Here is a 13,577-nt window from a genome sequence, read left to right on the forward strand (position 1 = left end):
ATGAAATTTTTAAAGAACAAGTTTTCAATAGACTGTTTGAGTAGTTACAAATATTTAAAAAGTAATTTTTAACTAAGTATGTTAGATAAAGATGGAATAAATTACAGCCCTCTAGCACAATAGCATTTATCCTGAACAAAGTATACATTCCAGTTAATACTCGACGAGCAAACACATTTTCTTCCTGAAACGCACATGTGCGTTTTACTTATAGAGCTTCATCGAGATCAATTCCGTGTCACGAAATTTAAGGTATTAGGATGTACTTATTAGTACTTATGTATGTAAACTCATTATTGCACCTAAAAATATAAAATATAATTACAGATTACCTACACAAAGAGAAGTACAAAGGCGAGCTTATCCCCAAAAAGGGATCTCTTACAGGCTTCCATCTAAACTAGTTACGAGAAAACTTAGTTATTGGGTACTAAATGTTCTCTATTATTAATGGACTAGTCTCCTTAAATTCTCTTATTAGTCCGCCAGTAGGTATATCTGTCAGGATTTTTATAACGTAATTCCTAACAAATATCTTTAAAAGTTGTCATAGAAAAGCAAAATATGTCTATTTTAATGCATAATCCCACAAACCCAACTATCACCAACATAATATTTATTTATTTATTGCAACCATGGTATTTATAAGATATTCTTAATTATAGCCAATTAATAATAGGTATGATTCAAACCATTTATTGTAAGGGACCATTTATGTTGTCACACTTATTAATTAGTTCCTAATAAAATCTCAATAATTAGCTTTGTGTGTCACATATTGCCAGCCCCCCCCCCTAACCTAAATTAGTGATGGAATTTAGTGTATGCCCCCAACGAAATGAACCAATGAATAAATTTTAAACCAATGAAGTTGTCGCATGACATGACGTATCTCTCTAGCATTTGTAATCGCGGATTGCTTGCACGATTGGTAAAAATTGTTTAGAGATCATTAAACCGACATGGTTTTTTTTTAACAAAAAGAATCATAACAGGGGGGGGGGGTCTTTTGGTGACTCATATTTATGTACACGATAAAAACTATGCGCTAGTTATCTGGTTTGCCCGCATTTAACCCTCGTCTCATAACAATAGCACAGTGAGCCTGAATTATTGCTAATAACTACCTCATCGTTTCTCAACATTATCTTATATTTACTATAAACATTAGTGTCGATATAATTTCCGTGCGATAAAGTTAAACGCACCTCCACTTAAATAATTTAACTCTTTACTAGCTTAGATATTTTTTCTCTATTCTATAATTATTTTAACAATCCAGGGGTGTTGTTGTAAGCGCTTGAATTTTGAAAAATTAAATAAAAACGTGCTGATTCAAACGAGTGAGCTGCGACTGACAATCTGTTATATTATATGATATATATTATGTATATTTGATATAATTAGTTATGTAAGTAGCACTTTTTTTCTGTTTTTGTATTTTCAACTTTATCGTCGTGCAACGGCAAATTAAACTGACAAATAAGCTGTAGATAAGTTGTATACCAAGGGCGTAACAAGGTCCAAAGTTCAAGGTATAAGACTAAAATCGACCAAATGTAGTCTACAACGCCAACACAAACCTTGAGCATTTATATTGTGTTAAAAATCCATGTATGATAATTTTATTTAGCCCACATTAAGGCTAAGTTGATTAAATACTAATACGCTAAAAATGGAAAAAAAATATTACTCGAAAAAAATAAATTTAAGTTTTGTATGGAAACTAAGTCACAAGAGGACTATTTACACTACATACAAATCAATACTTTTCCATTTGTGTCATGTTAGTAATCGGGAGCCTTAATGTGGGTTAAGTGGTTAAAATTTATCGTATACAGGGTCAAATCCCTACATAGTTTAGGGATTTCATCAAATCTCTAGACGTGTTTAGTAAAATGTTCGAATCTAGTTAGTAAATAACTCGTTTTATCTTTTCCCTAAAACAGCTTAGGGATATGATCAAATTGCTAAGGGAAATGAAGAAACCCATCGGCCATTGCTATAATTCTATCATTCCCCTAAAACGGTTTGGAGACTTGATCAAATCACTGAATTCCGCAAGGGAAATAATACAACGCGATGTTTTTTTATCATCTCCGGGACTTGATCATATCCCTAAGGTATTTGATCAAATCCCTGTTTTTATCATATCCCTGCGATATATACAACAAATCAACACTATCGTACTTAACATAAAGATGTTTCTAAAGCAATTTTATGCTGGCCACGAGGTTGTAAAAGTAAGCAGTCGATAAGTATTTTCAAGGGGCACCCGTTCAGGATAACGTTCGAATTTCAAAAACTCTTTCAGCCAAGAGGATAAAAAGCTACTTTCCACGCAGATTTCAAAGGATAAAGAAAGCCTTTTCGATCTAGTGAGGTGAAAATATAATTTAAGTCTTCATCAGTTTGTGTGCTCGCTCGTTTGCGTCCTTGAGGGTGTCCACGTTGGAGTTAGTCTGGAAATAAGGAAAGAAATTAAAATTCCTGTAAATGAACTTTGTTTGTTGTTGCTCCAAAACTTGCCTCATCAGTTGGAGGCAATTTATTATTGTGAGAAGAGAACATTCGTCACGCACGTGCTAAGTAGTAGGTAATAGACTAAGAGGGACCGTATGCAACCCTACCTCATCGAATAGCAAGATGCGACTTATCTATGGTAGTGCATATTAAAAAGGTATGTCTTAAATTACAGGGTTGCCTGGCATAAGCCTGGAGCATAGAGTAGCAAAATGAAACTCGTGCCATTCGAAGGTTCTATTCATCCTGATAATAATTAATTTAGGTTACGGTTACCTGGAGTTTTTCGTAGTCGGCCAAATTTTTATGTTCAAACGTAAAAATTAACTAATGCAAGAGGAACGTGGAACTGAGTCCAGTTAATTAATTAATTAATGTCGCAGATATCATTTAACAGATGTTATTTCAAAAAGTGTACACCTGATCGGACTAGTCTATAAAGTAAACCAAAAATAAAGTAAAATGAAGTCCAAAATTTAATAAAATTAAGGTACTATCCCAATTTTGTTTCATCAGCCATCCTCGCTCTCAATTCCTGAACTAACAGGATTGCATTGAAGTCGAGGAAGACATCGTCATCGTCACTAGGGATAACAGTGATTATACGAGTTCATTCAACAAGTTTTACCTTGTCCTTGATACGTTCGATCTGATTGTTCTGGTTGGAAAGCTCCGAGCCGATGTCCAGCGCCATGTTGCGGAGGTTGCCGATGTTGGTGTTCACTTGCACCATGCACTCTTCCATCTCATCCTCCAAGGCATCGTTCGTTATCCTGGAATATTAGGTTCATAGTCAGATTAGGTGTCGAAAGAAGTGACTGCTAACCCGACTTATAGAATATGGAGTGTCAATTAGGGAAGTCGATTGTGGTAGCGAGAAATACTTCCTCAGAAAAATATCGAATTCCAATGCGTCTGTCCCATCTTCTAGTTTTTTTTTTCATTCCTATAGCTATAGAAAAAAGGGTTTATAGTTAGTTCCTTGAATATTTCTGGAGACCATCTCTACTTCTTCATCGTGTTCTAAATCTTGTTTTGTTTTCCTTTTAGCAGTTAGCTGCAGAGAAGAGTAAGCTCCCTGGTTGTGGTTGTAACTATGGGACTACTCTACTCTTCTACAGAACTAATATATAACTAACCTGCCAATATAACCAGACTGGGGTCCACAGCCGTTGCGCTCGTCAGTCATCACGCGCTGAGGCTGGTTGTTCACCACTTTGCCCTCATTTTTGCTGTTCCAGACATCGTTGTCTGCTTTCTTTTTAGCTGGACCTCTGAAATCGAGATAAATGTTTCAATTATTTACTTGCAATTATGAAGTCTATTAATTAATTAACAGATATTAATACTACTACTCATCTCTGAAACCTTTAAAACAGTAACGTGATCGTCAGATTAAGCGCAGCCTAAGCGAATGTACCTAGAGACTTGAAATTTATGGAATAGGAAGCTTAGACTTTATTTCAGTTTCCACAGGATCAAAGCCTTCAAACTTAATACTTGTTTGTGTATACCTAGTTCTCTTGATCGCTTACTCATATGATGTAGATATAAGGTCTAAACACAAATACTTATGATGTTGGTTCAATAACACCTTCATCTATATCGATAGATTATGTCATACATATCCTTGGTTTATAGGGAGTTAGGGACCTACTTTTTCCACGGTAGAGTGCAGAGTCCGCACCATTTCTCCATCTCCTTGAGACTCTTCTCAGCTTGGTGCATATCCTGCTGCACTGTGTTAACCCCCTTCTCGATGTTGTCCAGTTGTTCTGTTTAAATATAATGTATCATTTGTAAAAGGTAACGTTCAACTTAAATGCTAGATGCAGTTTCTTGTCGGAAAAAAATGGAAGATTTCATAAAAATCCAGCAAAATGTTACTGATTACTACAGGCCCCATTGGCGTAACTAGGATTTAAATTTGAAGTGGGAGCCGAACATACTGAGGTTAAGGAGCAGAACTGGTAAAAAACAGAATGATTGGATACGAGAGACAATGAAATGTTGTTAGTAATTGTGCGAATTACTGTAACAAAATACATTTTAGCAATAGGTTTAGTTGAAGCTACACTATGAATAAGGTTCCCTGATAGATTCAAAATTAATTGCATTATCTTTTTTGACGAACACTAAACGTGTAATTTCTTGAAAATCATCAATTTAAGTGTGTCTAAGACGGGTTTAAACTTTTGTGAAAGGTCACAAAGATTTTGAGTGCTGCATTAATGGTTAATCCTGTATAATATAATAAACAAGGCCCACTTGCTCCCTAGTTACGCCCATGGCATAACAAATGTCAGATAAAAATGTTTATTACACAGTTGTACATAACATACATTCCGGATCTACACACTTAACAAATATACGATACGACACATCAATTAACAATAACATCTCATGCACAGGTCAGCAAAACAAAGTGCACTAGCTTAGTCAGTAGTGCGATCAAGTGCAGAAACCAAGACACAGTTAAGAGTAGCCCTGTACTACGTTTACTGGCCCTGTACCAGGTGCAAAATTCGAACTTCGTATCTTACCGTCCCGCTGACGCTTATATTATTTAATACGAGAGTGAGAGGGACGGTTCGATACGAACTTCGATTTTCGAATTCCGTAGTAGCCCCCCTGGTACAGTAACGCTTGTAGGTAGGAGTATTGAGATATCTCCCATAAAGCGTCTTGGTTATGCTCAAGTCTGGAAGATGCGAAGACGTAGGGAAGCGGGCGGTCCTAACATCTGCCTGACGATCGCGATAGGGAGAAGAAGAAGAGATTGTCTGAGTCTGACCCATAGATGTCGCTATCAAAATGCGTCCAATTTCGTCAGTTTCACCATCAAACTTGGAAATTTTTCTTTCCGATTTTTGTTTTTATTTTTACGGTTTTCCCGTTAGTTTTTTTTATTATACTGATACTAGAACATATTGAAAAGCCAGAAAAAGTAACTTGCCGGGACTGGGAATTGAACCCAGACCATTCCGTGGTGCGTGCTCCACCATGTACAGCTGCAAGGGAAATTTCTCAACGTGTTCTTGAAACTGGTTTTTATATTACTTTGTCGCATAGCGCCATCTATGCACAAGTACATCTTTGTCCGTAAGTTCGTCTGGTCAGCCCGTCCCGAGTCATGTCCTGCAGACAGTTCAGAGACAGACCGCAGCAGCAAGTGGATCATGCCAACGGTCTACATCCAATCATGTGCCAGTTGCATAGTAAGCTAAGAAACACTTAAGTATCGACCAAAGATGTAAGCCATTCATATGCCGATATACACATATACCGTAAAAACAAAGAACAATTCCAGGATGCCTACATCTTGGTAAGGATTGAAACTAACGAATTTAAATGCGGAATGCAATACCCTTTTAGTCTCTTCCTCATGCCTCTCTGAGTCAGCTAGACCCTACGATGTTTTACAATGCGATTAATTTAAGTCAATCATTATTATAGCATGAACAGTATAATAATTATGATAGTTTCTTACCTCCCTGGTCGTCTAGAGCGACTAGACATTTTATGCCAGCTTCCTTGCTCTATGCGCAGCGTTAAAAGAAGGGTTTATCAGTGTTAAGTATCATGTTTATCGTGAATACGAATGTTGTTTGAGAGATAGGTATGTTTAATCATTTTGTGCAGTCACTTGAGTAAGGTAAAGGCTGGTAAGTGTGGTAAATTACCTCTTCCGTGAGTGCCAACAAGCGGCGAGTGGTTTCCAGCGACTGAAAAAGTAAATATACATTAGCTAGGCTTGTAGTGAACGAGTACGACAGTCTTTTACTTTTCTTGGTGCTAATAGAACAGCTAATAGAATCTCAACGCTTTTAACATATGTAAGTTAGTGATGAAAACATCGTGAGGAAACCTGCACAAACCTGCGAAGCGATTCAATGGTGCCTGCGAAGTTCCCAATCCGCACTGGGCCCGCGTGGGAACTATGGCCCAAGCCTTCTTGATCTGAGAGGAGGCATGTGCCCAGCAGTGGGACGTATATAGGCTGGGATGATGATGAAGTTAGTGATAACTCAAAAATAAAAACGTAAGTATGCTGAGATATGTTTATTTAATGATACCAGAGTTACAAATGGTCCATGTTCCAAGATGTCATCATTATAGACAGAGTAGGTCTATGAGCATTAACAAATAGATTTATGAACCGTATAGCTCTAACTTTGTTTTTCTAATGACGACAAGTCATTGTTTGATTGATCCCGTTTTGAAATTATTTCTTTAAACGAGGTGTTTTAAAATTAATTCGAAACATTTAAGCACGTGATTGTGCAAGTTTAATTGAACACCTTTGAAAATATTTTTCAGGATTTTTAATTGTGGTTGACAAAGATTATGGCATCAAAGCCGTGACAACAAATTGGATGAGACGACGAAAAACTTTTTCAGGGTTCAGTTAAGCTAACTCAACCTGAATGATGAATTTTAAAACCCTTTTTTAACCGACTTCAAAAAGGAGGAGGTTAATAATCAATTCGGTTGTATTTTTTTTATGTTTGTTACCTCAGAACTCCGTCATTTATGAACCGATTAGAATTTTTTTTTGCGTTCGTCTAGGAATGCTTTCAATTAGGTCCCATAAGAATCAAATCAGGATCTGATGATTGGATCCCTTTGGATCATAAAGAAATCGAGGGAACTCTTCAAATGTTGTAGGGATACTTATGGTAATTTTGATATAATATAGTAGTAACTCATGCATTTGCTTTTGAAAATCATCATTTGGTGAAGTGGAACTGATGATGAAGACCACAGTTGACCATCGGAGTTACTACTCAAGTATTTCACGGGTTGAATTTCAATAACTTTAACACAGTTGCTAAGCAATTTATGCTACTCGTAATGCATATGGTGAAATGGAATGGGTGGTGAAGCACCAAGACTCCTCAATAATGAAAGTCTCTGCATCGGAAAAAGCAATATTTTGTAAAAGGTCACGAGCAGTTGACATTTAACTATTGTATCTTAGATTATTTACAATAAAAAGCGTGAAAAAAAATTGTATAACAAAAAATTTAACCGACTGAACTGTCAGACAGTCTGAACTGATGTCGGTGCCTCAGCACGAGCCAGCAGGAGGGGACTTAGAGTGAACTAAAATAATTTCCTTGCTCACCCGCGACCTTACGATAGCTAAGCTTACACTTATAGTCATCTACCTCACCTACGCACTACATATTGGGCTTCAATCACTCCTGCTGGCTCGTGCTGAGACACCGACTTCAGTGTGGTAGAAAGTTATTTTCATGGTTTTTTGTAGCCGGTTCTATTTTTTGTTATATATATTGTTTAAACGTCGATTTATAATCGATTATTCCCAAACCAATGTAGTAAGTAATCGGTCGCGATCGTTAATTTGGGACCCATTTCGTGAAAAAGTCCTTTGAATTGACATATAAAATGACAGATATTCGATCTTAAGTGGGTCCCAAATTAACGATCATGACTGTACATAGATACACCCACATCGCGAACTTTCTCTATCCAAAGCAAAGTTGTGCAAGGAAAAAGCCTGTCGTTCAACAGTATTGGCTTCCATCCAAAGCGTAAGACTCATAATAACACAAACAAATCCGCAGAGAATCGTTGAAATGAACGTCGAAATGTTGAATGGTTTTCAGATAAACAGCTGAAAGATGAGCCTTATTTCTTGCCAGCTCTTGAAAAGTAAAAAAATAGATGTTTTTCTTCTTAAGATGTGTTAATACAAGGTATTATGAAATTGACAAGAATATTGCAGCAGGATGCAACGAGATGGACGGATGACCTGGTTAGAGCCACGGGTTCAATTCAAGGTGATGCAGGCCGCTTCCAACCGAAGTAACTGGAGGTGTATGGGGGATGCCTATATAATTATGTCACTGGACGTCCTACGGGTGAGGCTGGATTCATTTGACTGAACATCCCTGTGAATGTTCTTTTGGATTTTTTAAATCTCAGTTTAAAAAAGTTTGTACACATTGATCTATATGCAAAAATGGAAAATTCTCATGGAAATCTTTACAGGGGCATTGGAACTAAACCAATCATCTGTTGAATTAAATATTTGAACAATTCGAAGATACCTAGCATAAAGAATGATTTACTTATGTACATACAGATATAGAATTTTCATCGGAAAAAGTCGGATCTCAGTCAGAATAGGATGGCACCCAAAATCCAAATGTATCAAATAAGTGACATTTTCAGACTTTTTCTTATCCATTAATGCAGAACTCTATTATTTAGAATCAAATATCAAAGCTGCTAGTAGGTACAGTCACCAGCATTAATATCTGCCACAGCGGAGCGTGCAAAAATATCTGACACGTCCTTCCGGCGCTAGAAATAGAGTCGTATCAGATATTTATGCACGCTTGTTGTGTCAGATATTGGTGCTGGTGACTGTAGGTACCTACTGAAGCCAATTGAGAGATCACTATAAATATAAACTTTTCCTATAAAATACGATAGATAACCAATACATACATACTATATCTTTATTGAAAATCTGTATTGTTAAATATTATTTTGTTTGCGTGAGGGCTATGAACAATTAATGAAGATGTGGAGGGTCGAACGGTTCTCTGTTAATGCCGTCAAGACGTTTCCTAACTTCGTTTTCCTTTGTTCGAATAAGGGTAAATACAAAATTAATGATCGTTTACTCAGTTCAGTCAAGGGTAGGTACTGTCAATAAGGCCATTAAGGTACGGATTGGTTTTTGGAAACCAAAGGAGAGCAGTTGAGTAGGGTATGACACATATCTCAGTCCGGTTTCAGGTCTCGTGATTCCATCTAGGTTATTTAGAATTATCTCAATCACACGGCTAACCGCCTTCCGATTTCTGAAAATCTTATGGTCAAGATTTATTATCTTGAAGACATCGAGAGTTACACTGTAAGGTTCCGTATCCAAGAAATATCAAGTAAGCAAAACGACGATGTGTGTGTAGTCGAGATAAATCTGTACAGTGAGATCGTTACGATCCATCTCGATAAAGACGAAACTCCATAGCGCGACACATTTCCAAATTAAAACCAAAAACTCAATCGAATGACATCATGAGTGCCGTACAGTTTGAAAGAAATAAACCCACCGTTTCGGATGCGAACACAAAGGACTCAGTACCAGTACCACTGTAGGTAAAATTTCCATTTAAATTGCAATCGAACAAAAAATGCTTATTACATGTTTCCTGTATGTAGATCCCCTTTATTTATTTTTTGTTATTAAGAAGTATGTGCTTATGTATGTTTGTAAATTCTGTATTGTATAAAAGAAAATAAACAAAATACAATTGACAAACTTTGAGTGAGATATATGTACAAAGGCGGACTTATCCCTTTAAGAAGTCATACCTACTTTGAAATAATTCCAAGTGTCTTACCTGTTACAATTTGAGAAAATTAAGCCCTAAAATAGGCAGACAGACCGACAACAGAGCCCTAGTAACAAGTTACCTTTGACAGACTTTCGTTGAGGAACCCTAAAAGCACTATTGAATTTGACATTATGGTTCCATTACTCGGCAAAACTGCATGCAAACTGCACGCTAGCTACGATAGAAATGTATGAGCAGTCGCTGTAGTAACGTTGAGTTCGGAATACAGGCCGTCGTTACAGTCTTGAAAACAGAATTATTGAAAGGTCAATTTTGATTTGAGTTTACGATTTGGACGCAAACAAGTGCCATATGGTGTTCATCATGCGCATTGCCGCAAGGTTGCTGCACATGCGTCCTGGGGACCCTGTGAGGCCACAATATGATTGGATCTCTCATAGACTGCTAGCAAAAGTGGCCATGACCACTATTAAATCAACTGAATTTTCCTAATAGGAATTTTCACATTAAATGTCAGTGACAAGGGAAATCATCATGACACTACGGGGCTGTTTCACCATCCATTGATTACTGTTAACTGACGGTTATATTGTATATATATAATAGACGGCATCACATTTAACCGTCAGTTAACAGTAATCAATGGATGGTGAAACAGCCCCTACGGGTCTCTATACATTACACCGTATCATACCATGACAGTAACAGCAACGTGCCAGGCAAAAATATATTCTTTGTATTGAAAACTATGCGACTATGCCCACTAGCACGTTTCGTAACCAACCGTCGCCGTCGCGTGTCATGTCGCGTTCGTCTGACACGTTCCTATAACGGTCATGGCATGTTACGGTGTAATGTGTAGAGACATTTACTGTGAAAATGTTCCACGATGCCTGACCAATCAAAGTGGTTCGATTATGCATCCACCTACCTCCGTCCTCTCGACCTATCGTCATTACTTTTTAAAAAGCTGGTACCCCGAAATCGATAATTTTTCCGAGTTAACTTTATGAACATTATCTCAAGAGTAAATTTTGTTGACTAATTTTATGAGATACGACAATTTTTTAAAGTAGTGACGCTATGTGATCTCGCTGGGCCATGTATTGCAGTTTCTAAGTATTTTATCATAAAGACTTTTGATACTTTTTTCCTAGGAAATTCTCCAAAACTGAACCTCTCTGTTTAATTTTTTTTCTTTCACATTTTCCCATACCTTATTATTAGTACGGGCAGAAGTGAAAGATTTCGCTAATGCCTTTAAAGAAAGGAAATATTTTTATAGATGTTTATTGATAGATGGCTATATTATGTGGTCTGATTCGCATTTTTTGTCTGACGTCAACCTAAGTTGTATATCATAACGGTGCTAACTGCTACACCTAAAGGATTGCTATTATTTACTCGTATGGTACCCCAAAAATTACCTCACAGAACTACTCCTACGATCACTAGGATTCTACAGCAGAATCCACGCATTAGCCTAGATTATTAGACGTGACACGGCATCTTCTGATCTCATTGTTCTTAAGTATGGAGTTTGCAAGAGAACGCCTGATTCCAGCAATACCCTTACAGAATTATCTTTAGCTCTACTATAGATCTGTCTGACCTTGTTAGCGACATCTCGAGACTGCGCCTGGATCTGCTCGAGTTCAGTGCCCTGATGCTCCACGGCAGCCATTCTGAAAAAAAAAAGAAATCTATAAGTACTACAAAAGATAGGTATAGGGCAAAAATAAGCTAAATGTAACTACCGTCATACATAACTGATGCGTTTTTTTCTAAATTAGTCTCCTTTGCGGATTTAGCGTTGATCAGCTTATTCGTGTCCAAGTTATGATTATCAGATGAGTGCAACGCTAAATCCGCAAAAGACGCTTCAGAAGACGACCCGTTGGCAGGCCTCCCACTAGGTGGACTGATAACATCGCATATTTTTGGGCAAACGGTGGATGTGGCGAGTTTTCGTTCTAAGTGGCAACAACAAAAATATACATACATTTGAAGCCAAAAATATGTATACAGGACTTTATTGCCTGAACATTAAGGTCGTGTATACATACATATTTTAGGCACTTTGTTGCTGACCATCAAGATCCATCTTCTCATTTGTGAAATTAGGTAGGTAGTTCGATATTCCTAAAATATTCCGAATATAAAACCGAGAATCGACCTACAGCTACTCGCCATTTAAAAGGTAAGGACAATAATAAATTTATCTTCATTTGAAAAATACAATTTCATGCTTAAATAGATATTTATCGTACCTAATCCTAATTTATCTTTAGAGTCTGACCAAAAAGTAAATCTTTGACTTTGTTTTGACACGGTTTTACTGTTGGAAAACGGCTTTAAAACATGAAATAACTTCAAACCGATTTTAATGAAATCTAGCTGAGAACCACTGCTACAAAACTCGCTTTCACTTAAAAAAACACATTAAAATCGGTCTATCCGTTTGTGAGTTACCATGCCACAGACAGACAGACAGACATTGGCGTTAAACTTATAAAGCCCCCTTTTTGTATTGGGGGTCAAAAACCGGCCAAGTGCAAGCGGACTCACACATCAAGACCGAGTGAAAAACGTCGCAAAATTACCCTACTTTAAATTATCAACTTTGTTTTCTCATCATTCTGACTGCGTTTGTAACCGAAGTCTTATGAATTGTGATTCGAAAGATACAGCAGGGCTACTACGAAACTCAAAACTCGAAGTTCGTATCGTACTGTCCCTCTCGCTCTCGTATTAAATAATGTAAGTATCAGAGGGATCGCACGACACGAACTTCGAGTTTCGAGTTTTGTAGTAGCCCTGGAGCTCTGTGACAGACGGACAAAGAGGGAGAGGTTTAATATTGGGTCCCGTTGGCACACTTTGGTACCTACGGAATCCTAAAAAGTACTACTGTGGCCGTGTTTAGGCAATATCGCTGGCTAGTTCATGCTTCTTATACAATTAACATTATGCTCTGAGCTCTGCATTAGAAGGTTCAATATCAAACACAACACGAAACATAGAACAGCGAATATGTAAATTACTTCTATCCAGCGAGAAAGGTCAAGGTAGACCTAACACGAAACCTGAAGTAGGACAAGTATCGATCCCAAACAAAATCAAATAATTAAACTATAAAAATAACTAATCAAAAACAAATTAGTGCATTTAGCGTCATTGTGAACTTTTACGCAGTGCTTCAATAAATTATGCATATATTTATTACTCACTTGGTTTACAATATATAGTTATGCTTTTGTTTTTGCAGTCGCGGCTCCTCCGCTGGTCCTTTTAACAGTTTTTCACTTATTTATTAGGATGTGCACAATAATGAACTTAGTATCATTCGGACACGTCCCCCGTTCTACCGCAGTACGGCGCAGTCAAACACTGGGTACCTACTACGGATAGAACAGAAGTGTCTGAACCATGCGCATTGATCGGCTCTGCGAATGCCATGCGCATTAGATCAAATGCCGCCAACAGTGGCAACTTTACCATCTTAGAACAGACCAGTGATTCGGAGCCTGCTGGGCTACTACTTACGAAACTCGAAACTCGAAGTTCGTATCGTACCGTCCCTCTCGCTGAGCTCAGCGTAATTGCTTAAGAAGAGTACGGTCGGGGACGGCAAATGTTGAGCAGTTGAAGTCCTAGCACAGCGTTCATCACGGATGTAAACACTGTCGTTCACATCTGTCTAAGGCTAAAGAGATA

The 13,577-nt window shown here is 37.5% G+C and overlaps 1 protein-coding gene across 1 annotated transcript; it reads right to left on the reverse strand.

Annotated features, from left to right (window-relative positions):
* Positions 1–571: 571 nt before the first annotated feature.
* Positions 572–13,257, reverse strand: LOC141432671 (synaptosomal-associated protein 25-like). Its single transcript, XM_074094374.1, has 8 exons — positions 13,091–13,257; positions 11,473–11,545; positions 6,207–6,248; positions 6,014–6,062; positions 4,181–4,298; positions 3,663–3,797; positions 3,152–3,296; positions 572–2,462 (listed from the first exon to the last, which is right to left on the reverse strand). The coding sequence occupies exons 2-8, from the start codon at positions 11,542–11,544 to the stop codon at positions 2,397–2,399; spliced, it is 627 nt and encodes a 208-aa protein (XP_073950475.1). The 5' UTR covers position 11,545; positions 13,091–13,257; the 3' UTR covers positions 572–2,396.
* Between the last annotated feature and the right edge of the window lie 320 nt (positions 13,258–13,577).

Source organism: Choristoneura fumiferana, chromosome 11, assembly GCF_025370935.1.
Source record: "Choristoneura fumiferana chromosome 11, NRCan_CFum_1, whole genome shotgun sequence".
Lineage (NCBI taxonomy): Eukaryota > Metazoa > Arthropoda > Insecta > Lepidoptera > Tortricidae > Choristoneura > Choristoneura fumiferana.